At 36.3% G+C, this 26,436-nt stretch overlaps 1 protein-coding gene across 3 annotated transcripts in view; it reads right to left on the bottom strand.

Moving 5' to 3' along the window:
- MSH3 (mutS homolog 3) overlaps positions 1 to 26,436 on the bottom strand; it is a 182,661-nt gene that overhangs the window by 68,293 nt on the left and 87,932 nt on the right. For all 3 annotated transcript variants that reach the window (XM_027545706.1, XM_027545705.1, XM_027545707.1), the window contains exons 14-18: positions 22,796 to 22,983; positions 21,742 to 21,910; positions 13,049 to 13,113; positions 10,032 to 10,148; positions 2,612 to 2,719 (exon numbers count right to left, since the gene is read on the bottom strand). In XM_027545706.1, coding sequence (XP_027401507.1) covers positions 2,612 to 2,719; positions 10,032 to 10,148; positions 13,049 to 13,113; positions 21,742 to 21,910; positions 22,796 to 22,983 — 647 coding nt within the window. The remainder of the gene's footprint in view (positions 1 to 2,611; positions 2,720 to 10,031; positions 10,149 to 13,048; positions 13,114 to 21,741; positions 21,911 to 22,795; positions 22,984 to 26,436) is intronic.

Consider the following 26,436-nt stretch of genomic DNA (forward strand, 5'->3'; position numbering starts at 1 on the left):
TTTTTAAAACTGCATCATTCTCCTTTAAATGAGCCAGAGAAACAGAACAACAGCCTATATTAGTAAAAATGTACAATGTCCAGAATACAAATTGGATAGAAAGACCTAGAATAAGAACTTCCGTATAACGATTTAGAATATAGTGAATAAAATGTCCTAATAACATTTAGAAAGACGACTGTAATTATGAAGCCAACGATCAATTTGAACTAACTGCAATAACTCAAATGCCTAAAAATCTTTAAACAAGCTGGAAATCTAAGGGAAAAGAGCATAAACTTCAGATTATTTAGATACTAGTTTTAAATGCATTTTAGAAAAAAACTTCCTATTTCATGGCTATTTACACTCAATTTTATGGCTGCCAAAAAAATAAAAAAGAGAGAGACTGATTGTATTACTTAAAGATGATGGCACAATTTTCATTTAAAATTTTTCAGGTGAAATTTTCTTACTATAAAATATATAGTAGTCAATTTGGAAAGTATTTTAGCATGTGACATTTCCTGAAACTGTTTTACTGACAGAAGACGTGGTTTAGAACAATCCTACTGAGGACAAATAAAAGGCTGGATAAAGTATAGAAAACCTGTACTTTACTTGAAGTATACTACTTGAAGCCACCTGACAACTAACAAGACAACAAGGAATTGGAGCTGGGGTAGGACAGAGGATAGAGGGCCAGGGAGGGTGTTTGCTGATTTCTGCTGCTTTCTGAGGGGATGCTGAGCACGATGAACAGCTTTAATCTAGATTGAGACACCAAAAGACTGCACACCAGGCAGAAGACTGGATCTGAAGTGAGAACTGTAGGCTTTGAATCTTTGAACTTTTGAATCTTTAATCCTTTGAATTTCTGAACCTTCTCAAGCTCTGATGTGGACTAAGTGATGCCAGAACAACATTAGTGTGTTGAGATGTGACCCTTTCGGAGAAATATACATCAAATTATTTCTACAAATGATTTTGCAAATATAATGCGCAGAAGATAATCAAAATAAGCAGGCATTCAAAGAGATGCATGCATGAAAATGAACAGAAACAACAGTCAATAGAAAGAGACCCGCAAGGACTACAGACATATGAGTGAGTCATCAGACACAGACTTTGAGATAATTATCTTACCACATTCAAAAAGACAGAAAAGACTGTGAACTGATAGAAAACAAAAAGTGATTTTTAAAAAATAAATAATAACAGGTATGAAAGATACTAACAACACATAAGCTCAGATGTTTTTATTAAAGGCAAAAAAATTTTACAATACTTAATCCTTTCTGATTTTTGAATAAACATCAATGAGTAACTATCGCTGTTTATTAAGTATTTATCATCTGCCTGGTTCTCCTTAGAAATTTCATAAAGTCTTTATCTCATTTAATTTGTACAACATTTCTAAGGGGTAGGTATTATTTTGTGAAGAATATGAAGAAACTGAGGAGCACAGAGGTTATGAAACTTAGTTTAAGGTTAGTGGTTAAAATAACCAGGCTGGTGATCAAACCTATGACCCTGGGAGGTGATTAGGTCTTAAGGGCAGAGCCCTCAGGAATAGGCTGCTGCTGCTGCTAAGTCACTTCAGTCTTGTCCAACTCCGTGTGACCCCATAGATGGAAGCCCACCAGGCTCCCCTGTCCCTGGGATTCTCCAGGCAAGAACACTGCTAGTACTCTTATATAAGAGACCCCAGAGAGTCCCCGAAAGGGCTTCACAGAAAGCCCCCAATGCAGAATTGCAGCCTAGGGGAGTTGCTGGAATGAGCCCAGGCACAGAACACCTCAGAAGCAGAGCTTGGCCACGGAACAAACCACTGCGGGGACTGGGCAGCCTGGAGCCCTAGGGGCCCAACCCTTGCCCAGCAAAGCTATGGGAACAGGACTACTACCCCCTCAGGTCTGGAAAGCAGGACCCCTGTGCCCCAGTGGGCCTGGAAGGCAGAGCACTGAGCCAAAGCTTTAGCTTAAGATTTAGTCTTAAGGAAGAGCAATTTGAGAGCAACTGAGTGGAATTTGCCTTAAAATGAATCATACCTTAAGTCTCCCCCATATCTGATTTAGATAATGTTTAAATAAGACTTTTATAATTACAAAGTTAAACATATCATAAGTGTTCAAGTGAACGCTAACAAATGAAAAGGATTGCTCCTCTATAAAAAATGTCACCCACATAAACCTAAAAATTGAAATATGTAACATTTCCCTCTAGTTATAGTCATCATCTGCTTTCATTATACTCAATGGTAGAGCAAGAAAGGAATTTCTTAATTTTAAATCAAGCTATATGCGTATGACATTCAGCTTTACCAAGAGTTCAACATATTTGAGTAATTTTAATACTTTATAATGAAAGTGAAAGTCACTCAGTCAGGTCTGACTCTCTGCAACCCCACAGACTATACAGTCCATGGAATTGTCCAGGTCAGAATACTGGAGTGGATACCATTCCCTTCTCCAGGGGATCTACCCAACCCAGAGATCAAACCCAGGTATCCCACATTGCAGGCAGATTCTTTACCAGCTGAGCCACCAAGGAACACTAAACTTAATTGAAAAATTCTATCTGTTCTAAAGCACTGAAAAGGGCTGAGGTAAAACAAAACAAAACACATTACCTGCAGTAATCTCTTTGCTTAGCGACCTTGGCCAGGGACAAAATGCAGTCAATCGTTGCTAGGTGATGGACTGCTTTACACAAGGTGTGATAATGTTCATTGAAATTCCTACAGAATCAACAACAACAACAAAAAGGTGAGCAAATTGATTTCTTAGATCTATAAAAACTGTACAATTAGTAATCAGTTTGGTAGCTATGATGAGCATAAACAAATAACCAGGCACACAGCTAGCAGTTAAGAAAGGTGGAAATTACATTGAACTATTTTCTGTTTAATAACTTGATTATTGAGACTTTATTTGGAAAAAGAAAAAAAATATATATATATATTTTAAAATAGTTTCTTTACAAAGATGTCTACTATTAATACCATATTGCACATTTCATCTGACCATGACCCTGAAGTCAGACCTAATTAACACTAATGTAGAGATTATTTTCATTTAACTTAAATGACATCACGAACTACCCAAATGGATCCAGCTTCCCTTTGCACATATCCTTCATAGCACTGTCCAAACTAGGATAACAGTTTCAATATCTTCTCCTAAAATTTATTGGAAGTGTCTCAATGGTAGAGCTCATCAGGTCCACCTGATTTATTTATCTAACATTTAATGATAGAGTTGACACTACAATAAATTTTTGAAGGTAAGCAAGAAGAAAGGTACCTTTTTTTAGTGATCTTCAGTTTTCTTATTAATAGTTCATATAGAAATTAAATATTAGACTTGTTTTTAAAAAGGTCACTTTAAATCTTTGGCTAATTAGGTAGCTGGTGATCTAAAAGTTTAAAAGACTTGCAATGAAAGACTTATTCTAGAAAAAACATACGCTACATGTAGGGGTTTTCCTTTCCTTTTTTTGCTTAGATACTTTCATTATCTCTTATCACAGGAGTTCCTTATAACCTTCTAAAGATGCTCCTCTCCAAAAGAGATGAGTATTCTACTGAATGCATCTCTTAAAAAATATTTCTCTATTTAATACTGCGGGTTTCAGAAACTAAGAGATTTAATCTGTTTGCTTCTTAAATCCAAAGGTTTTTAGACTGCTTCCTACTAGAAAAGAATATCCAGATTAAGCTACTATGTGATCAGTTATTCCAATATTATTACCATTGTACTGGTTTTTTAGAACCCATAATTTCTGACTTCTTATTAATATTAAAATAAGATATTCTATGTAAGTGACTTTTCCAGATACTAGACCATTTTAAATATTCAGTTTTAATTGTAACTATTTGTGAATTACAGAGTATATTTACAGTATATTTTAAACTTCTTTGTCCAAGTAGATACAGCACTTGTTGTTCAGTTGCTAAGCTGTATCCCAAGGTGCCACGGACTGCAGCATGCCAGGCTTCCCTGTCCTTTCACTATCTCCCTGAGTTTGCTCAAACTCCTGTCCACCCATCTCACCCTCTGTCACCCCTTCTTCTGCCCTCAATCTTTCCCAGCATCAAGGCCTTTTCAAATGAGGCAGCTCTTCGCATCAGGCAGCCAAAGTATTGGAGCTTCAGCTTCAGCATCAGTCCTTCCAATGAATATTCAGGGTTGATTTCCTCTAAGATTGACTGGTTTGATCTCCTTGCTGTCCAAAGGACTCAAGAGTCTTCTCTAGCACCACAGTTCAAAACCATCAATTCTTCAGTGCTCAGCTCTCTTTATGGTCCACCTCTCATATCCGTACATGACTACTGGAAAAACCATAGCTTTGACTAGATGGACCTTTGTCAGCAAATTGAGAACCTCATAAACAAGGAGAGCATAATGAATATAATTTACCAATTTCCCCCAAATTAAAGTTACTCAGAAGGAACTATATGATTACCACTAACAACGTTAAGAGTCTGTGCAAAATACCAAACACAAAGGAGACTGGACCCTGACATTAAACAGGAGCACTCAGTTGCCACCTTAAAAATGATTCTTAGTTTTGAAGATGCCACGCGCTGTACGGACATAACGCTCCTGAGGGTGCCCTGTCACTTCTAGTCTAGCTTCAGTTTTAGATTTGACCACTCATCTACCCCTTGGACTGCAGCTGATGCTGTCCCTATTCTAATTACTAATCCATCTGGTCTTCCTATCCTGGCACTCTCTCTTTTGCGAGAAAGCAGCCATATTTGATATTTCTGCTCTTGCCTCTCTGGATCTGAGTGTTCAATATATCTGTGCTGCTACTGCTAAGTCACTTCAGTCATGTCCGACTCTGTGTGACCCCATAGTCGGCAGCCCACCAGGCTCCCCTATCCCTGGGATTCTCCAGGCAAGAACACTGGAGTGGGTTGCCATTTCCTTCTCCAGTGCATGAAAGTGAAAAGTGAAAGTGAAGTCGCTCAGTCATGTCCGACTCGTAGCGACCCCATGGACTGCAGCCTACCAGGCTCCTCCGTCCATGGGATTTTCCAGGCAAGAGATCTGTGGCACTACAGTAAAAAAATTTAAAAACAGCCTATTTTTTCTTACCCCCACTCTTCCTTCTCAGGTCCTGTCCAGGCCACTAATTTGTCACTACTCACCAGCCTTAGGTTGAGGATAACTGTCCCTGATGATCTAACTTCCGGGATTGAAATGAGTAACTTAACTCTTGGTCAGTACCATTTCAGCTTAGTAACAACAAAAAAGGTAGGAAACAGAAGGTAAATTATTTAGCTGTGGACAACAATGTTCCTTCTCATGTCAACTGTATAAATAAGGCATGTGAAAAAAAAATTTTAAGCTATCATAAACCTTAAACGTCACCATCACAACTCTTACAAAGCCTTGCTTGGCTTCTTGGTCTTTGTCTATTTGTTATTCTTGACCAAATTTCAAAGAGATCATTTTAGAAAAATGACACGCTGAAAAATGGACAATTCAGGCAACAATCCAATAGACTTGTGTTTACGTTATAACAACATACAACTTTACCACTAAGCCACCAAAAACAACTTCAATTAATCACTGTGATTTAATCTCAAAAGGTATTGCTGGGTCCATGGGAAGAAGATTAAAGACACTTGGGTTCTAAAGTTATTATGACAGTTTACCATCCGATGTGATTCAATAATATTTGAAGTTAATTAAAAAGGAGAATATTTTCTTTTCTATTTGCAAATGTATTTCTAAAATCCTTGAACTACTATATGAGACGTAATTTTATTCAATTGAATAATATTCAATAATCTTATTATTAAAGATTTTTCTAGTGAGATTATTCAATATCGAGAGCCCATCTTTTAGAACATGAAAGAAAAGACACTGTTTTTTGAGAGAGGGTTCCATTCACAGACTTTCTTACAGCCTTGATTTCTTGCAATATTTCAATATAAAGTAATGTGACTAATGGACAACTGTTAGTATCTCAGTAAGAGACAAAAACACTTGTATAGCTGGTATTCAATCCTCTGGTGTCAGGTTCAATGAGGTTAATCATTTTTGAAATGACATTATATTCACACCATCTGGCACCTCAATAAATAGTATGTCTAACAATCAATGCTATTCTCAAGTGGGGGTCTAACTGCAAATGTTGTAGCTAAATTTCAGCCAATATTCTTTCTTTAGATAAAAAAATTTATATTTTTCTATTTGAAAGTAATATATGTATATTACAGAAACTTTTGATATCATGGATCTACAAAGTACATTAAACTTCCAGTAATCTCACCCTCCAGAATTAATGTCAATATTTGAAGTTATTTATATATATATGGTCAATAGGCATATTAATAACAGCATATATTGAATATTTTAAAATACAAAAATGTGTATGCTGTGCATGTATGTGAATTTACACATACAGAACTGGCATCACATTTTTAATACTTTTCATCCTTTCTTTACTTAGCAATATATCATATCATATTCTTCTGTGATGTTTTATTTAATGTTAGCTTACTCTCAGCAGCTCCCAACTCCAGCCAAGCCACAGTATGATGAGAGCAGGATTCTCCTGGGTTAATGGGGTAGAAGGGCCCAGGCAGAGGGCTGACACAGTGAGAATGGCGGGGTGTGAGAAGAGGACAGGAGAGGAAGGGGCAAATCAAAGAGATGTTTCAAAGAGAAAAAAGACAAACAGGAATTTGATAATAGATAAAGGGGAAAAAAGGAATAAAGAATCAGGATACTGCGAAAATCTTTACCCTGGGAGATCTACGCTAGAAGCATGAAAGAACATAACCCAGACCTATAAAATCACATACACTATGCAGGCAGGGAAGACGAACAACCTCACCGCATCCCAGGACCCTAGATACAGTCCCTGAAGCTTGAAAGGGAAAACATCAGTCCACTTTTCATGTTCTCAGTGATATCACTAAGGGGAAAGTCAGGAAAACAAAAACTCAAGAGCCCTGAAAACCCTTAGCAAGGGTAATTGAAAGTAAGTTGGAAAAGGAAGTGAGTAGACCAAATTTCTATCCCCAGATTCAAGACTCAGAGTCAAGATAATCTCAAAAGATTCAGGGTAAGTGTACTGAAATCTCTTTCTGATCCTGTAATTCAAAACTGCTCTGGGCAACAAGAGATCCTACCAACCTACCACCTTTTAAAAACTGTCACATATTATCTTTTTTGTTCCTCTTTTTTCACTTGTCAGAGTTGTTACTTTAAATGGAAAAAAGTTCCCTGAAGACTACACTGAATATACTGTTTAAATTTTTAAAGAGCAAGACTGAGAGATTTCCCAGTGATGCCCATGGATTGATTCACCATAGGTGGGCTCTACAGCCTGACAGTATAGCGCACACGCCCTACCACCAGACACCCTGGGTTGAATCTGGGTTACAGTCTCATTGTGAGCAACTTATTCTTTAATTCTGTCACTCACCTTATTCATTTGCAAATTGGGGATGATAATAATATTTCACTCTTAGGGCTCTTGTGAAACAAAATGAGCTAATAAACAAAGTGCTTAGGTGACTGGTGGTCGGGAGCTGGCTTCTATGGACTCATGAAAGTCAACTGTGTGCACATCTCCTTTCAATCCAGGCCAGCCGGACCTTGTAATCAGTCCTGGATGGAGTAGTGACACCACAGAAATCGAACACTACTGCTCTCCAGAGAGCTGGGCATTCACCATTTATCAGAACACCACCAACTTAAAACTATTACGATGAACATGTGACTGCTAATAAATCCAGAATGAGATTCTTTGAGACAATGGCATGGATACCTCCCCTCTAAATTTCATAATATAAACATAGAAGGCTATTCTAGATTAAAATATACTAATGAAACATAATAGACAAATGCAACATGTGAAAGGTTTTTTTAAATATGGGAGGAGGGGAAATCACAGTCATGGAGAAAAGACTTGTGGTTACCAAGGAGGAGGGGGCTGAGGGAGGGAAGGACTGGGAGTTTAGGATTAGCAGATGCAAACTATTATATAGCAACAAGGTCCTAGTGTATAGCACAGGGAAATGTATTCAATATCCTATGATAAACCACAATGGAAAAGAATATAAAAAAGGAACGTCTATATGTATGTAACTGGGTTACTGTGGTATATACAGCAGAGTTTGGCATAACTCTGTAAATCAATTGTTAATCAATCAATTTCAATAAAAAATAAAAATAATAAAAATATGGGGAGAAGAGGAATTGAGACAATTTAATATTTAACTTAGTAGCTGCAGTCCATGGGTTGCAAAGAATCAGACACGACTGGGTAACTGAACAACAACAGTTATAGTTTCTCAGGTATAACAGTGGTAGCAAAGTGTCCTTATTTTTAGAAGATGTACGCTTAAGTATTTAGGGGCCAAGTGTTATAATGTCTAAAACGTACTTTAAAGTGTTTCAGAAAAAAAAGTGTGAGGGAGATATAAAACAAATGTAGTAAAATCTTAACACTTTAAATAAACCTAGGTAAAGAGTACAGACCACCTGACCTGTCTCTTCAGAAACCTATATGCAGGTCAGGAAGCAACAGTTAGAACTGGACATGGAACAACAGACTGGTTCCAAATAGGAAAAGGAGTTCATCAAGGCTGTATATTGTCACCCTGCTTATTTAACTTATATGCAGAGTACATCATGAGAAATGCTGGGCTGGAAGAAGCACAAGCTGGAATCAAGACTGCTGGGAGAAATATCAACAAGCTCAGATATGCAGATGACACCACCCTTATGGCAGAAAGTGAAGAGGAACTAAAAACCCTCTTGATGAACGTGAAAGAGGACAGTGAAAAAGTTGACTTAAAGCTCAACATCCAGAAAAAGAAGATCATGGCATCTGGTCCCATCACTTCATGGGAAATAGATGGGGAAACAGTGGAAACAGTGTCAGACTTTATTTTGGGGGGCTCCAAAATCACTGCAGATGGTGACTGCAGCCATGAAATTAAAAGATGCTTACTCCTTGGAAGAAAAGTTATGACCAACCTAGATAGCATATTCAAAAGCAGAGACATTACTTTGCCAACAAAGGTCCATCTAGACAAGGCTATGGTTTTTCCAGTGGTCATATATGGATGCGAGAGTTGGACAATAAAGAAAGCTCAGCACCCAAGAATTGATGCTTTTGAACTGTGGTGTTGCAGAAGACTCTGAGAATCCCTTGGACTGCAAGGAGATCCAACCAGTCCATCCTAAAGGAGATCAGTCCTGGGTGTTCTTTGGAAGGACTGATGCTGAAGCTGAAACTCCAACACTTTGGCCACCTCATGTGAAGAACTGACTCATTGGAAAAGACTCTGATGCTGGGAGGGATTGGGGGCAGGAGGAGAAGGGGACGACAGAGGATGAGATGGCTGGATGGCATCACCAACTTGATGGACGTGAGTTTGAGTGAACTCCAGGAGTTGGTGATGGACAGGAAGGCCTGGCATGCTGTCATTCATGGGGTCGCAAAGAGTCAGACACAGCTGAGAGACTGAACTGAACTGAAAGAGTACAGAAATCATCATTTCAACTTTCCCATAGATTTGAATTTTTTCAAGATACAAAGTAGGGGGAAATAGGTAAAGGATGCAAAAATATAAGAAAAAAAATTAAATGTAGATAGTGGGTTGGCCAAAAAGATCGTTCGAGTTTTCCTGTAACATCGTACAGACTTTGTTTCCTGTAACAACAAACTTTTTGGCCAATGCAATAAAACAACTAACCCAAACTTGTCCAACTCTGAAAATGTTAAGGCTTTATACGAGAAAAGTAAACAAAATCCAAGGTGGAATTTCAAAGTGACACTACTAAACATCCTTAGCAACAAAATGTTAGTACAGTAACAAAAAGTATATTTGGTCTCTTACCAAAGACTAAGATGAGTTTACATTTCAATAGATTAAAAATAAAATCAGAGAACACATGTACTCAACTATTTTATGGCAGGTCACAAGCAGTAATCTCTACTTTTCTTTTTGGTGGAAAGATTTTCCGGTCTATTTCTCATAGCAAAAAGTCAGATTACATTTTTCATTGTAAACTCACTCTAGAAAAGCAAGCCATTCAGCACTGCAGTCAAGGACTAGCTGCTCCCGGAGCTGATTCAGATGTCTGTAATTTTCTACAATAAAAGGAGAGTGAAAGCGGCTCACAGCTTTTGTGCTAGAAGAAGAGAAAAAACATAAAATAGGAAATCAAGGTTACTAAGAAGTCAGTAATGCCATCACTTCAGAAAATTAAAGTAGTTATTTATTATTCTCTGATGAACCTTGAAAGTAAATAGCTGTAAATAGAGAACATTCTTTAATTATGATCCTAAACTTTATTGATTCCAAAGATCTTTATCATAAATAAAGTATTTGAAGTTCAGAGTACTTTGTTAGGAAGCTTTTAAAATTCAAGTTATATCTATATGACAAAAATCAAAGTTTAGAATTTCTGTTAAAGAGGTTTTTTCTGTAAATTATACAAAATGAAAATGTTTGGTTAAAAAAAAAAAAAAGATCAGAAGCAAATATAACAAAGTTAAGTCCTAACAAATCAGAGAGTTAGATATATTGGTGAAGGTCATATCATTTTTTATATTTCATACATTTCTGTATGATTAAAGTATTTCAATTTAAAAAAAAGCATTACAATGAACAGCAATGCATTAATTCAGGAGGCAGTCAAAGAAGGGTTCACGATCCAACTGCAGATTCACAGTGACCCTGGATGGGAAGAAATATCATCTACTCCTCTTCTGAGCTTGCAAACAATCTCTGCTTCCTCATCAAGAAGCTACAGAACACAATGGTGGATGCTATGGGTCCCCAGTCAGAGAATCCGCAGTAAGATTCCAACTCTGTCACTTACTCGTTATCTATGTGACTCTGGGCCAATAAAACTGATTTTGTCTAAATTAAAAACTTTCCTCACCTATCAAATGGCCTCACCTATCAAATGGGGATAACAACAGTATCTACCTCATGAAAAGTGAAAATGTTACTTGTACAGTCATGTCCAATCTTTCCATGGACTGTAGCCCACCAGGCTCTTCTGTCCATAGAATTCTTCAGGCAAGAATACTAGAGTGGGTAGCCAGAGCATCCTCCCGACCCAGGTATTGAACAAGGATCTCCTCCACTGCAGGCAGATTCTTTACCGTTTGAGTCACCAGGGAAGCCCATGGGTACTGTAGGGAGGATCAGATAGTGCTCAGCAGAGTAATTATGTCACTAGTACTCAATGATTTCCTAAAGGAAATCAATCCTGAATATTCATTGGACAGACTGATGCTGAAGCTCCAATACTCTGGACACCTGATGCAAAGAACTGACTCATTAGAAAAGACCCTGATGCTGGGAAAGATTGAAGGCAGGAGGAGAAGGGGATGACAGAGGATGAGATGGTTGGATGGCATCACCAACTTGATGGACATGAGTTTGAGCTACTTCTGGCAGTTGGTGATGGACAGGGAAGCCTGGCGAGCTGCAGTTCATGAGGTCACAAAGAGTCAGACACAACTGAGCAAATGACCTGAACTGAACTCAATGTTAGGAGCCATTCTACTGTGGTAGTGATTACTGCTTATTGATGCTATTACTATGATGGAAACTTTAAGAAGAAAAGGTCAAGGTTGAGTGATAGGTAGGTGATGACAGAGTGTACTCTGATCTCTGTTGCACACTCACTCCTGTTAACACATGGTCACAATTATCTTTAATTTGGCAAGTTACTGAAAATGAGCCTTTTGCATTCGAAATCTGACTAGTGATATTTTAACTTACTCCTGTCAAGGCTATGGTAGCTAAACAGATAAAAAATACCTTCCCAACCACATTTATTCATTTGATTTATATCACTGAAATGTTGAAAAGATGCTGGTATTGATTTATGCCTTGCTTATTGCTTTTAAAGTATGTTATCTAGATTTCTATGCAAACATATTAATCATAGCTTTTTCTTCTGACAAAACTCATTTAGTGAGACATTTCAGTGGTTGTTCTAGACAGATTAACACGATTTCTAGTAATTTCTCTTCATAAAGTGTATTACCATTCATTAGCTGTAGTATAGGACAAGAATTGGTAAAGGAAAGAATGCCTGCAGAAGAAGAAAACATTCTCTATAATCAACAATATCTGAAACTCAATTACAGCTTCTGGTAAAAAAAATAAAGGATGGTATTAGAGCTAAAGAAACCCATGATTATGCTTTCAGGATCCTTTGATAGTGGCCATGGATAACAGGGTTTTTTATTAAAATAACAAATTAATAATCATTCACACATCATGTCAAAATCATGTCAAAATTTCCTTCCACTCTTAACATAGCATTCCTCACACCATCACCAGCTACTAGTCCCTATTCTACTATCTTAGGAAAATGTAACATTTTCATCTCAAGTTGATACAAACATTCTAACAGTAGTAATAAATATTTCTGAAACAGTACCACTCACAAGAGGAAATAAATTTCCCTAAAACCACTTCTTTAATGAGTCACCTCTTGAGGATTAATGCCTAACCAAGAAGACAAGGCAGGGTCTCATTGTGGTTCTCTAATTTTGTTTCTGATTAATTATTTTCATGAATCCAAGACACAATGTTAAAAAAGAACATGTAAAGAACTAGTGTAACTACTGCCATGGAAAGCAGTAAGAACAAAGAAAGGCAGAGCTCAGTGAGGCAGAAAATGAAGTGTCAGCTTCTTAAAAGAATGTCAGGTACAGCATTCATCAAGAAGTTCAAGCGACCAAATTAATCTTATAATTGAAGGTTCTGCAACTTTCTCTTTTCCTGTGTTTAAAGTGTACTCTGAAGTATAAGGATAAAATAATAATTCACAAAACAAGGAAACAAATATATACAAATAAGATACCTTTTGGACAAAATGTTTAAAAATCAATGATTAAAAGAGTTTAAGATAATTATTTCTCTAATTTAAAGTTCCACAAGGAAACTGAAGGGCAAGAATTGTTTTTAATATCAAGGATGTGCTTTTAACAGTCCAGAAGCATGAAGGTAATTTATTTATTATAATCTACATGAATAATAAAAAACATGTATTTTTAAACTTACCTTCCAATCTTAACCCAATCAGTTGGTATACAAGATACAGCAGAATTCTTTACTTCAATCATAAACTAAAATAAATACAAATAAAGGTTAGATATTTAAAAAATTAGCCATTATATTTTTAAATCTTCCACAAAACTGTGCTGGGATAGTCTAGCAAATATCATTCTAAACATTCAAAATAAATCTAGCACTGTTATTGGGAGAGTTCATATATGTCTGTACAACCAAATATTAATAATTAGGGTTTCAACACTTAGGAAAAAGTACCATTTGTACTAAGCAAAAAGGTTGTAATAAAAAATATAACCTGGTGATTTAATACCTGTAACGCTGTTACGTTCACACTACAAATGGTGATTTTTCCTTAATGACCTTTTTAATTCATTTCATTTATTAGCAGCATTTATCTTAAGAATTCTATGACTCAGTAATAAGACTGAACCTCTAAATACATAAAATTTTAGAATATTTTATTATTAGACATTATATCAGTTTGAGACATGGCTAATCCCTTATTCTGAACAGAAGAGGATTTATTATAATAGCTTTTATCCAAGAAACCTAAGTCCTTTAAAAGTATCATCACAGAAAGCACTTAACCCCTCAGTAATTAAGGAAGGAAGAGATTTCTTCACATGAGTATTTTCTTTAAGTTTTCACTTATATGAACTATTACAGATCCAACTGTACTCTACAAGCTTTTCTGAAATCAACCAGGAAGTAAATGAAATCACTATTTTTATCACACCTTCCATTTTTCACACAAATTATATATCATCTCCTTTTCCTGCTCACATTTCTGTATTATTACAGTGAAATTTAATGTTTCATTTAAATAAAAATACACCTATTTTGTATGGGATGGGACCCAGAAATTCTAGAGTTGCCATTAATTTTGAGATGACTACAGGAACTTTGTCACATATGTTTTACAACATTTAGGTATTTATAACATGCATATTATTAATAGTATCAGTCTGGCTTTTGAGTTTACTTTTCTGTTAATAGAAACACTTCAGCTTTTATATTCATTATAATTGGAATCAATGGTTAACCTAAAATCTATTTTCTCCTCACTTTAAAAAAAATTCCACTATCCTGAATCAGCATCATTACTGCTTTTCTTGCCTTCCTGCCTCAGCCAACCTTAAAGAACTTGTCTACATTCACTTTCTCTACCTCACATTCAACCTGCCCAGGAGACCACTGCCTTGAGGGCAAGCATTATGTCTGATTCTGGACTTCTAGCAGCCAGTACATGTTCAGTATAGTTCCTTAAATGAAGGAACCAAGTATAGTATGGTTTTTTTCACTTGTTTTCCTCCGAAACAGCTCTCACAGAGATCATTAAATATATAATTAATTGTAAATTCAAAAAAAAAAAAAGAATTTTTATCCTTAGCAACGATTTTGCAACTAATGAAGTCCTCCTGTATAGAGGATATTAATACAATTTCAAATCTGACATATCCAGTTAAAGAAAAGAATTTTAAAAAGTCTCTCCTTTGGCTAAGAAAAGTAACTGGGGGGGGGGGCAAAATAAATATCACTAATGAGAAAGATAAAATCTCTCGAAGACTATGCTAAAAAATACTCTGCTTAAATATTTTGAAATCTTCTATGAGAAAACATATTGGTGTTTTTATACAATAATTGTGGGAGGAGATAAGCCAAAGGCAAACAGCAAAATTCGGGACCACAGTAGACCACTAACATTTGGGAATAATACATATAACACAGAGCTCCACAGAAATTACTGCCTAAATTATAGTGGAAATTTTGAAAAGAAGCTAAAACTGCCTCAGTGAGGTCTCTGGGCAGCCAGCTGGAATAGTGTGCTTGAGTTATGCACCATAACTATGCAGCATGATGGCTCTGAATTCAGACCCATGCCCTATACACATTACTAACTGCCACCGGTCACACTCCTTTGGAGCACCCTGGGAACAGTTTAGACCAGGGGTCCTCAACCTTCAGGGTCTAATGCCTGATGCTCTGAGGTACAGCTGATGTATTAGTAACAGAAATAAAGTGCACAGTAATTGTAATGCACCTGAATCATCCTGAAACCCTCACCCACCGCCCACTAACCTGGTTCAGGGAAAAACTGTCTCAACAAAACGGGTCCCTGGTGCCAAAAAGGTTGGGAACTGCTGATTTAGACCATAACTGTTCAATCTTAAAGTATCCAGGGTCTACTCTAAGGACCACAGCTCCTCAAGCAAGCCCTTTACAGAGTCAATACTGGATGGAAAACGGTGAGAATCAGGAAAGCCACGTGGACCCCCTGTTTGTTAAACTCCCGGGGTCACTTTCTCAGGTGCTGGTGCTGTGTCCTCTTGTGTTTCTCTTCAGCATTGTCACCAATGAGCAGTTTTTCTCAGTTCTACAGTAGTTATGGGATAGGAAATTTTCTATTTCTTTTCAATGAACATTCTAAGGATGAGCAGACAAGCCTTTTGTTTAGAGACTTTACTGCTAAAGGAAACTAACAAAAACTGGAAATTAACATGTATGTCAGAAATTTTAGAGAGTTCTCATAGAAACTTTCCTTGCTCTATGGTTTGTGACTTTGTTTCTTAGGTGTTGATGTGAAAAATCTGTCCAGATTCATTCTAACAATCTCTCATATTCTTCTGCTGGGATCCAGTTCTGTCTTGGTTAAATGTCAGATACTGTTACTCAAACTACAGCCCATGGAATCAATGGGCTGGAATCATTGTTAAGTTTGCTGAAATTCACTCATTTCAGAAACTGCTCTCTGTTCTCTCCAAGGCCACACTTCACCCATTCCTATTCTCCCCTCCTTCTCATTGTTTCTTAAGAATTCACAAATATTTTTTTATTTAGATGTAAGATATAACAGATTGCATTTCAAGTCTCAATCATGCTAAGCAGATATCTGGATATGCTGCATCCTGTGAATTAGTAACTTTTTTTCTAAAGATGTTCCAATAATATTTATTCCCTTTTCCTTTAAGAAAACTACTAGTCAAAACTGTCCCAAATCTAAGTATCACTCCATGCCTATTCCATATTTGATTCAATGTTGAGATATAATTCTCCCCACACATAAAAGATGAGAGACCCTATAACAGAAACAATGAACTATGTAAAGCTATGTAAGTTTCTACTTTCATTATTTTCTTCCCAGGATTTTTTTTCTTTCACTATTTTCTAAAACAATACTGTCAGATGAAGGTGTGACAGTCACTCAGTTGTGTCAGACTCTTTGCCACCCCATGGACTGTAACCTGCCAGGCTCCTCTGTCCATGGGATTCTCCAGGCAAGAATACTGGGGTGGGTTGCCATTCCCTTCTTCAGGAATACTATCAGAGTCAGACACAATAATTCACCATAGGCAATAAGGCTTAGTATTCTCCTCAGTACATAAAAACCGGGAACAAAGTGAAAAAAATGAATAGAGCAAAAAGTAACACTGGTTTGACAGTTTATTTTTACTAGCAAACGCACGTACCACACAGGGCTATTATAACAGGTATTTTAACATATATTACAAAAGTTATATGTATGGAAATAAGCTTTCAGCTAGAAGAGAAGGGTATAAAATAAGCAGCACATATATATAATACAAGAGTTTTCCCTCCCAGCTCCTTCACTTCTCAGAGGTAATCATATTTGATGAAGTCTGTTCTACTCCTTTAAATATCTCTAAATTTTGTTGATACCTTTAGTACAAATATTTAAACAGAATTTGATTATAACAATGCTGGCTACTTAGAATTTATTTGATGTTTGAATGAACAGCATCACTAATTCCCAAAAAAATGTTATAAAAGTGATTCTATAATGAAAGACTATGGAGAAGGAAATGGTAACCCACTGCAGTTTTCTTACCTGGAAAGTTCCATGGATAGAGAAGCCTGACAGGCTACAGTCCATGGGGTTGCAAAGAGTCAGACACAGCTGAGCACACATTCAATTCGAATGAAGTACTATCAAGATTTTAGAGGTTTAAAAAAAAAAAAACAAGAATCTATCCTTTTGTTAAAAACTAAAAAATTTCCTGTCTCAACCTCATCACCTTAATTTAGTAAAAGTTAACAATAATTAGATAATTTACCTTCCTTGATAATCCTTTGTAATCCAATTACTTGATCTCCATGCTGTGCTTTTTCTTTAATGTCAGTGCTATACTGTCAATGCTAATCTACTATCCCTTACGAATTTTTGATAAGTTTTCCCCATTTTAACTTTAAAACTCCAACTGAATCTAGGGCTGTCTTTCAAAACCTTACGTTTTATTTCAATCTGAATAGTACAAGCTCTCAAATGTCTGGATTTTATCAAATAAAATCTATGATGTTGATAAACCCTTGTGTTAACACTGTTTGTGAGCTGAGTGAAATGACAGCATGGTATAAAGATCAGAAACAGGGAGACCTGGGCTGGAAATAAGGTTCTAACTTGGGCAACTTATCTCACTATATTATGCCAAGTCTGAGTTTTCTTTCCTGAAAAACTGGAAAAAACCCTTTTGTGTTGTTACAAGGATTCATTAAAGCACTTAAAACCATTCCGAACTTTAACAAGTGCACAACAAATGGTAACTATATTACTATTATTAAGTGAATAATACTGTGAAGTGCTTTATGATTAGAAAGTACTTTCATGCTTTTTAACTCATTTGGTCTTTGTAGTAGTCTCACTTCAGAGGTGACTCTTCCATGGTCACAGAGCATGTAAGTGGTAGAACTGGAAGATTTCGCCACTATAATACCAGGTAACCACTTTTCTACTACACATTTTCATTAATATATATAAGCAACTTTGATCATCTCACTTCCAACAAATAGACCAAAACAGTGGTGCTGAGGTCACTTGTCACTTTGCAAGATCATAATTATATACTCCGATGCTGTAAAGAGCAATATTGCATAGGAACCTGGAATGTCAGGTCCATGAATCAAGGCAAATTGGAAGTGGTCAAACAGGAGATGGCAAGAGTGAATGTCAGCATTCTAGGAATCAGCAAACTAAGGTGGACTGGAATGGGTGAATTTAACTCAGATGACCATTATATCTACTACTGTGGGCAGGAATCCCTTTGAAGAAATGGAGTAGTCATCATAGTCAACAAAAGAGTCCGAAATGCAGTACTTGGATGCAATCTCAAAAATGACAGAATGATCTGTTAGTTTCCACGCCAAATTATTCAATATCAAATAATCCAAGTCTATGCCCTGACCAGTAATGCTGAAGAAGCTGAAGTCGAATGGTTCTATGAAGACCTACAAGACCTTTTAGAACTAACACTCAAAAAAGATGTCCTTTTCATTATAAGGGACAGGAATGCAAAAGTAGGAAGTCAAGAAACACCTGGAGTAACAGGTAAATTTAGCCTTGGAGTACAGAATGAAGTACCGAAATCAGATTGATTATATTCTTTGCAGCCAAAGATGGAGAAGCTCTATCCAGTCAGCAAACACAAGACTGGGAGCTGACTGTGGCTCAGATCATGAACTCCTTATTGCAAAATTCAGACTAAAATTGAAGAAAGTAGGGAAAACCACTAGACCATTCAAGTATGACCTAAATCAAATCCCTTACAATGGTAGTAACAAACAGATTCAAGGGATTAGATCTGATAGAGTGCCTGATGAACTATGGACAGAGGTTCATGACATTGTACAGGATACAGGGATCAAGACCATTCCCAAGAAAAAGAAATGCAAAAAAGCAAAATGGCTACCTGAGGAGGTCTTACAAATAGCTGTGAAAAGAAAGGAAGTGAAAAGCAAAGGAGAAAAGGAAAGATATACCCATTTGAATGCAGAGTTCCAAAGAATAGCAAGAAGAGATAAGAAAGCCTTCCTCAGCAATCAATGCAAAGAAATAGAGGAAAACAACAGAATGGGAAAAACCAGGTATCTCTTCAAGAAAATTAGAGATACCAAGGGAACATTTCATGCAAAGATGGGCTCAATAAAGGACAGAAATGGTAGGGACCTAACAGAAGCAGAAGATATTAAGAAGAGATGGCAAGAATACACAGAAGAACTGTACAAAAAAGATCTTCATGACAGATAATCACAATGGTGTGATCACTCACCTAGAGCCAGACATCCTGGAATGCGAAGTCAAGTGGGCTAAGGAAGCATCACTATGAACAAAGCTAGTGGAGGTGATGGAATTCCAGTTGAGCTATTTCAAATCCTAAAAGATGATGCTGTGTAGGTGCTGCACTCAATATGCCAGCAAATTTGGAAAACTCAGCAGTGGCCACAGGACTGGAAAAGGTCAGTTTTCATTCCAATCCCAAAGAAAGGCAATGCCAAAGAATGTTCAAACTACCACACAATTGCACTCATCTCACACGCTAGTAAAGTAATGCTCAAAATTCTCCAAGCCAGGCTTCAGCAATATGTGAACCATGAATTTCTAGATATTCAAGTTGGTTTTAGAAAAGGCAGAGGAACCAGAGATCAAATTTTCAACATCCGCTGGATAATGGAAAAAGCAAGAGAGTTCCAGAAAAACATCTATTTCTGCTTTATTGACTACGCCAAAGCCTTTGACTGTGTGGATCATAATAAACTGTAGACTCTGAAAGAGATGGGAATACCAAACCACCTGACCCGTCTCTTGAGAAACCTGTATGCAGGTTAGGAAGCAACAGTTAGAACTGGACATGGAACAACAGACTGGTTCCAAATAGGAAAAGGAGTACATCAAAGCTGTATATTGTCACCCTGCTTATTTAACTTATATGCAGAGTACATCATGAGAAATGCTGGGCTGGAAGAAGCACAAGCTGGAATTAAGATAACCTCACTGCCCTTTTGGCAGAAAGTGAAGAACTAAAGAGCCTCTTGATGAAAGTGAAAGTGGAGAGTGAAAAAGTTGGCTTAAAGCTCAACATTCAGAAAACAAAGATCATGGCATCTGGTCCCATCACTTCATGGCAAATAGATGGGGAAACAGTGGAAACTGTGGTAGACTTTATTTTTTCAGGCTCCAAAATCACTGCAGATGGTGATTGCAGCCATGAAATTAAAAGACATTTACTCCTTGGAAGGAAAGTTATGACCAACCTAGACAGCACATTAAAAAGCAGAGACATTACTTTGTCAACAAAGGTCATCTAGTCAAGGTTATGGTTTTTCCAGTGGTCATGTATGGATGTTACAGTTGGACTATAAAGAAAGCTGAGCACTGAAGAATTGATGCTTTTTAACTATGGTGTTGGAGAAGGCTCTTGAGAGTCCCTTGGACTGCAAGGAGATCCAACCAGTCCATTCTAAAGGAGATCAGTCCTGGGTGTTCATTGGAAGGACTGATGTTGAAGCTGAAACTCCAATACTTTGGCCACCTCATGCGAAGAGCTGACTCATTGGAAAAGACCCTGATGCTGGGAAAGACTGAGGGCAGGAGGAGAAGGGGATGATAGAGGATGAGACGGTTGGATGGCATCACCAACTCAACAGACATGAGTTTGGGTAAACTCTGGGAGTTGGTTATGGACAGGGAGGCCTGGAGTGCTGCAGTTCGTGGGGTCACAGAGTTGGACACAACTGAGTGACTGAACTTAACTGAACTGAATTATATAGTGAAACCAAGAGATAAAATTAAGGATTTGGTATTTGCCAGTTCAGGGGAAGAGTGAGAATAAATATACACATTATGGAATCATTTTTTTGTTATATAGAGTTCTACTCAGAATCCATTATGAAATGTGTATAATATCTTAACTTCATTTAGAAGACAGGCTGACTTAATCAATAGTATATTAATAAACATTTTAATAAAAGATTATAATTTATTATAGAGTGTCTTCTTTCAAATAATTATACAAATTAACACTCTTTTGGCTAAATAAAGCAATGCAAATATGTTTAAAACTGATCTGAAATTAAGTTTTTCCCCATTGGAAAAATATCTATTTTTTAAAATTCTGAATAAAATGTTATCCTATAGAAATTACTCACAAATTTCCCAATTTGCTATTTAAACAAGAAGAATTTTTCAAATTGCTTCAGTTGGAACCTTTATATTTTATTAAACATAAGATGTAGAGGTAGCAATACCTCAAGACTGAGAAAAGAACCAATGGATATAGCCACAATTTGAAAAGTGTACTTCTTCCTGTTTCTCATTCAGGTACTAATATCAAACTTTAACACATACTAAAAAACACTTCCTACACAGCACCATAATCTTATGGAAGATTCACAAAATGTAGGTGTTTGCTATAGTTTTGTTTTTCTGGTTTTGTTTTTTTTTTAGCAGCTATACTCCTTCAAATAGAAGCCTTGTCATTTAATTACTGTATGATCCAATTAGTGTAGATGGTTCACTTTGTACCATTTATCATCTGCAGACTGGGAGTCAAAGACTAACTTCTCTCTTCTAGAGTAAATGAATTATTTAAAGTTATTATTTACCATAGTCAAGGTTTCCTATAATATAATTTCAATAGCTAATACTAAAATATATGTAACATTAAGATCCATGATTTTACCAAGAAACTAAATAAGCAAACAAAATACTGCCATTAAAAGAAAGTTTTTATCAAAATAAGGTATTACAATATATTTCCAAAGAATAAAACAGAAAATCTGAAAAAAAAAAAAAAAAAACTTTCAGCCTATTATCAGATATTTATTTATACTTTAGAAAAGCTTTTCCAATTGAGGAAAATTAATGTAAAAGAAAAGTATTTCAATATTACCTCCTGTCCTGATACAGTCACATATTGTGCAGAAGGATTTTTTAGTATTTTTCGTATTTCTTGTAAATGTGTTTGGATCTTCTTGGTAACGTCTTGAATTTCATCCTTCCTCTTTTTTATTAAAGGGAAGTCAGAAAGGTCTTTGAATAATTCAGTTTTATCCCCAATCCTAAAAAAAATGAAAAAATGCAAATATATACTTTTAAGCATATTACTTATACTAATTATCAATTATTTTTCAGAACATAATAAAAGGGACTTCCCTGGTGTCTTCTGGCTAAGACTCCACGCTCCCAATGCAGGGCGTCCGGTGGTCGATCCCCGATCAGGGAACTAGACCCCAGAAGCTTCAACTAAAAGAGCCTGCATATGGCATAACTAAGACCTGACATGGCCAAATAAATAAATATAAAAAAAAAAACATAATGAAAGACCAAAGGGTGGGAAGTCAGGAGAACAAGATTCTAATCCCAGCTCTTCCATAAATATTTATGGGTAAGTTTCTTAATTTCTTGGAAGACATACGAAATTACCCTAACATCACTTTCATTTTGGAAGTTCATGATAGTCATGATGAAACCAAAAGATAGAATTCAACATTTGTTGTATATTCAGAAAATAAACACAAATGAAAATACTGTCAAATCTGTTTTCTTATACATAAAGTTCTTTGTGGGATAAAATGTAAAATGACTACCCCTTAAAGGATAAGTTTACTTCTACAGTTTCTACATATAAAACAGACCATCTCTGGCTATCTAGCAGATAAGCACAAGATGCCATCTGCCATCTACTTTTGGATTAATAAACTGCTACTACTTGCTCAGCCTGGACTTCATCATCTGATACCTGAAGAAATACCATATTTGTTCTGTCTGACAGAACTGACTAAACACTAAGGGTTATTTCCAGCTGTAATACAGAGCCTTTAGTATTCAATCACATTTCTAGTTTTATATGCAACTTCTACTATTAACTCTAAGGGAAGCTTAAGTATCCACATATTAAATGGTAAATACATTACTTTCACTACTAGAAAGGAAATGCTACTTACTTGGCAGCTTGTTCATTGAGTATCTTTAAGTAATGCTCCACTGGACTGAGGAGTCCAGGAATTTCTAAAATAAATGTCTGGAGCAACTCTGACTCAACATGGGAATTCACAGCAGGTATTAGTGCTTGAAATTCTGACTTCAAGTGATACAGGGTTTTGACAATCAGGAAGAACTCTTGCGTGGAACACTGAAAAGAGAAATATCTTTTACCTACATAGCATAAGATACATGAAAATGAAATTCAGTTTGTGGTCTTTTTAAAGTTAGAATAAAAGAACATTTTAATTTATTGCATAAATGCTGCTGCTAAGTTGCTTCAGTCGTGTCCGACTCTGTGTGACCCCACAGACGGCAGCCCACCAGGCTCCCCCATTCCTGGGATTCTCCAGGCAAGAACACTGGAGTGGGTTGCCATTTCCTTCTCCAATGCGTGAAAGTGAAGAGTGAAAGTGAAGTCGCTCAGTCGTGTCTGACTCTTCGCGACCCCATGGACTGCAGCCTACCAGGCTCCTCTGTCCATGGGATTTTCCAGGCAAGAGTACTGGAGTGGGTTGCCATTGCCTTCCCTTTGCATAAATGAGTTAATTGAAATAATAGCCAGGACATGGAAGCAACCTAGATGTCCATCAGCAGATGAATGGATAAGAAAGCTGTGGTACATATACACAATGGAGTATTACTCAGCCATTAAAAAGAATTCATTTGAATCAGTTCTAATGAGGTGGATGAAACTGGAGCCTATTATACAGAGTGAAGTAAGCCAGAAGGAAAAGCACCAATACAGTATACTAACGCATATATATGGAATTTAGAAAGATGATAACAATAACCCTGTGTACGAGACAGCAAAAGAGACACTGATGTATGGAACAGTCTTATGGACTCTGTGGGAGAGGGAGAGGGTGGGAAGATTTGGGAGAATGGCATTGAAACATGTAAAATATCATGTATGAAACGAGATGCCAGTCCAGGTTCAATGCACGATACTGGATGCTTGGGGCTAGTGCACTGGGACGACCCAGAGGGATGGTATGGGGAGGGAGGAGGGAGGAGGGTTCAGGATGGGGAGCACATGTATACCTGTGATGGATTCATTTTGATATTTGGCAAAACTAATACAATTATGTAAAGTTTAAAAATAAAATTAAATTAAAAAAATAAAAATAAAATAAAATAAAATTGAAAAAAAAAAAAAGAAATAAAGCATTGTTGATATGTCCTAAATGTTAAATCAATAGTTTAAGTACTTTATAAGGTAAAGCTATAAAGAAAATTTGAGGCAAGGATAGGAAAACCAATACTTGTTCAGTATTTTTTCATTTTAAAATATGCTGATCACATAACAAAAATACAGTAAACAATGTCACAAATAAAAAGGATAATTCTGGGAAAAATCTGCAAAATATTTAAGAGATAAAGGTCAAAATTCTTTCAAGTATAATGAGATTTTACAAATTGGAAAAGATGAATAATTCAAAGAATAGTGGCTAAATGATCTGAATAAACTCATAGGAAAAAAAAAAGTCCAATAAACACATAATTAACCTCACATATAATTAGGACAAGCAGATTAAAATGACAAGATAGCATTTTTCATTTGTCAGAATGTCAAAGATTTAAAACTATGATAAGAGCCAAGTCACACTGAATATGAAAAATGATACTTTTATATACTATTAGTAGAGGCATTACCTTCTTGAAAAGCAATTTGGCATATATTTATAATACAAAGTGTAATACTCTTTGACTATACGATTCCATTTTAGAGAATTTTAAAATATTTTTCACAAGTAGTAAAAAAAAATGTTTGTATCTGAATATTTACAGTAGTAGTTTTGGTAATAATATTAAAAAGATGAATAAAAAACAAATACCCAGAAATTGAGATATTAGGAAAAATTCATTCAGTGTACAACTATAAGACAGTTAAAAAACTAACACATATGTAAATACTAATGTACAGATTAATACAGAACTTCATAATTTCAACATATAAGTGTATATAGTATATTTTTACACTATATACCATATATCTGTTTTACACAGTAAAATTTCATTTGTGATTCTTTAAATTATGTTATTCTACAGAAGTTCAAGTATAATTTAACTTTCTCTAGTTATCTCTGGATAGTGGATATGCCAAAGGGTGGTAAAGGGAGACTTTTTACTCTTTATTTTATACTTCTGCTCATTGGAAAAGATCCTGATGCTCAGAGGGATTGGGGGCAGGAGGAGAAGGGGACGACAGAGGATGAGATGGCTGGATGGCATCACCAACTCGAAGGACATGAGTTTGGGTGAACTCCGGGAGTTGGTGATGGACAGGGAGGCCTGGCGTGCTGCGATTCATGGGGTCACAAAGAGTCAGACACCACTGAGGGACTGAACTGACTGAACTGATACTGTTGTAATTTTGTAACATGAATGTGAATAATTTATACTTCTGGAGTTTTGGATTAAAAAAGTGGGCTAAACAAGTGCATCTAATTTCACTCTGTCTTGAAGCTATAGTCCAAGATTGTTTTAAAAGACATGAAACTTCAAGAATAATTAGGAGAAAAAACAAAAGCAATAATCTCTTAGAAGCTACAAAGTAAACAGACTAACGGTAATCTGACATAGAAGACTCTAGGTACCTGAATCTTAAGCTTGCCATGAGGAAAACTAGGACTCAACTTTAGCTACACCCAGAATCCTAAGACTCAGGAATTGGGGGCACAAGTTATCTTTGAAAGTGGAAGCTGGGGATTTGGGAGTGGAGAAAACAACTGGCTGAAAGTGACATACACAGCAATTAAATCCCTCAACCCCCTATTCCTCTTCATGTCACTAAAGGGCCACCGTTCTCCTACCCTACAAAGACTGTAGTGGACACCTGAACAACTGAATCACCTTTCTGTACAGCAGAAATTAACACAACATTGTAAATCAACTATACTTCAATAAAAAATAATATTTTTAAATAATAATTCAGAAAAATTTCCTAGAACTTGGTTGCCAGATTGAAAAGCTCCAATACAAATGAATTAAAACACAACCGAATCACAGCTGATCATCATGAAATTTTAAAACACTGCAGACAAAAGACACAATCTTCCATTTCTAGAAGGAGAGAAAAAACCACCACCACAACAAAAAAATGTCACACAAAGAATCGGGAACCGGTATGACTTCAGCCTGTTTAAAAATAATAGTAGAAGCTGTTGAAAAAGACAGCACAAAATTCTAAAGGAAAATAATTTACTACCTAGAATTTTACACTCAACCAAACTACCAATCAAATGTGAGAGCAAAACAAAGACATTTCCAGACATCAATGTTTCAAAACTTACTCCTAATACCCTTTCTCAGGATGCCTCCAGAGAATGTACCCCACCAAAATGGAGGAATAAACCAAGAGGAAGTCATGAAGTACAGAAAACAGAAGATTCAATTCAAGGAAATAAAGGGAATCTAAAAAGATAGCTATTCAACAGGTATAGCAGGCAACAAGTCCAGGCTGGATCAGGTAGGAAGGCTCAAGAACATGAAATGAACAGAATATTTGATGAAAATGAATACCTTGAGATGAGGGGACAATGTAAGTTTAAGTTAATGGTAAGTACACACCATAAATAGTATATATGTGTGTATATATATA

This window comes from Bos indicus x Bos taurus, chromosome 7 (genome assembly GCF_003369695.1).
Source record: "Bos indicus x Bos taurus breed Angus x Brahman F1 hybrid chromosome 7, Bos_hybrid_MaternalHap_v2.0, whole genome shotgun sequence".
NCBI classification, from domain to species: Eukaryota; Metazoa; Chordata; class Mammalia; order Artiodactyla; family Bovidae; genus Bos; species Bos indicus x Bos taurus.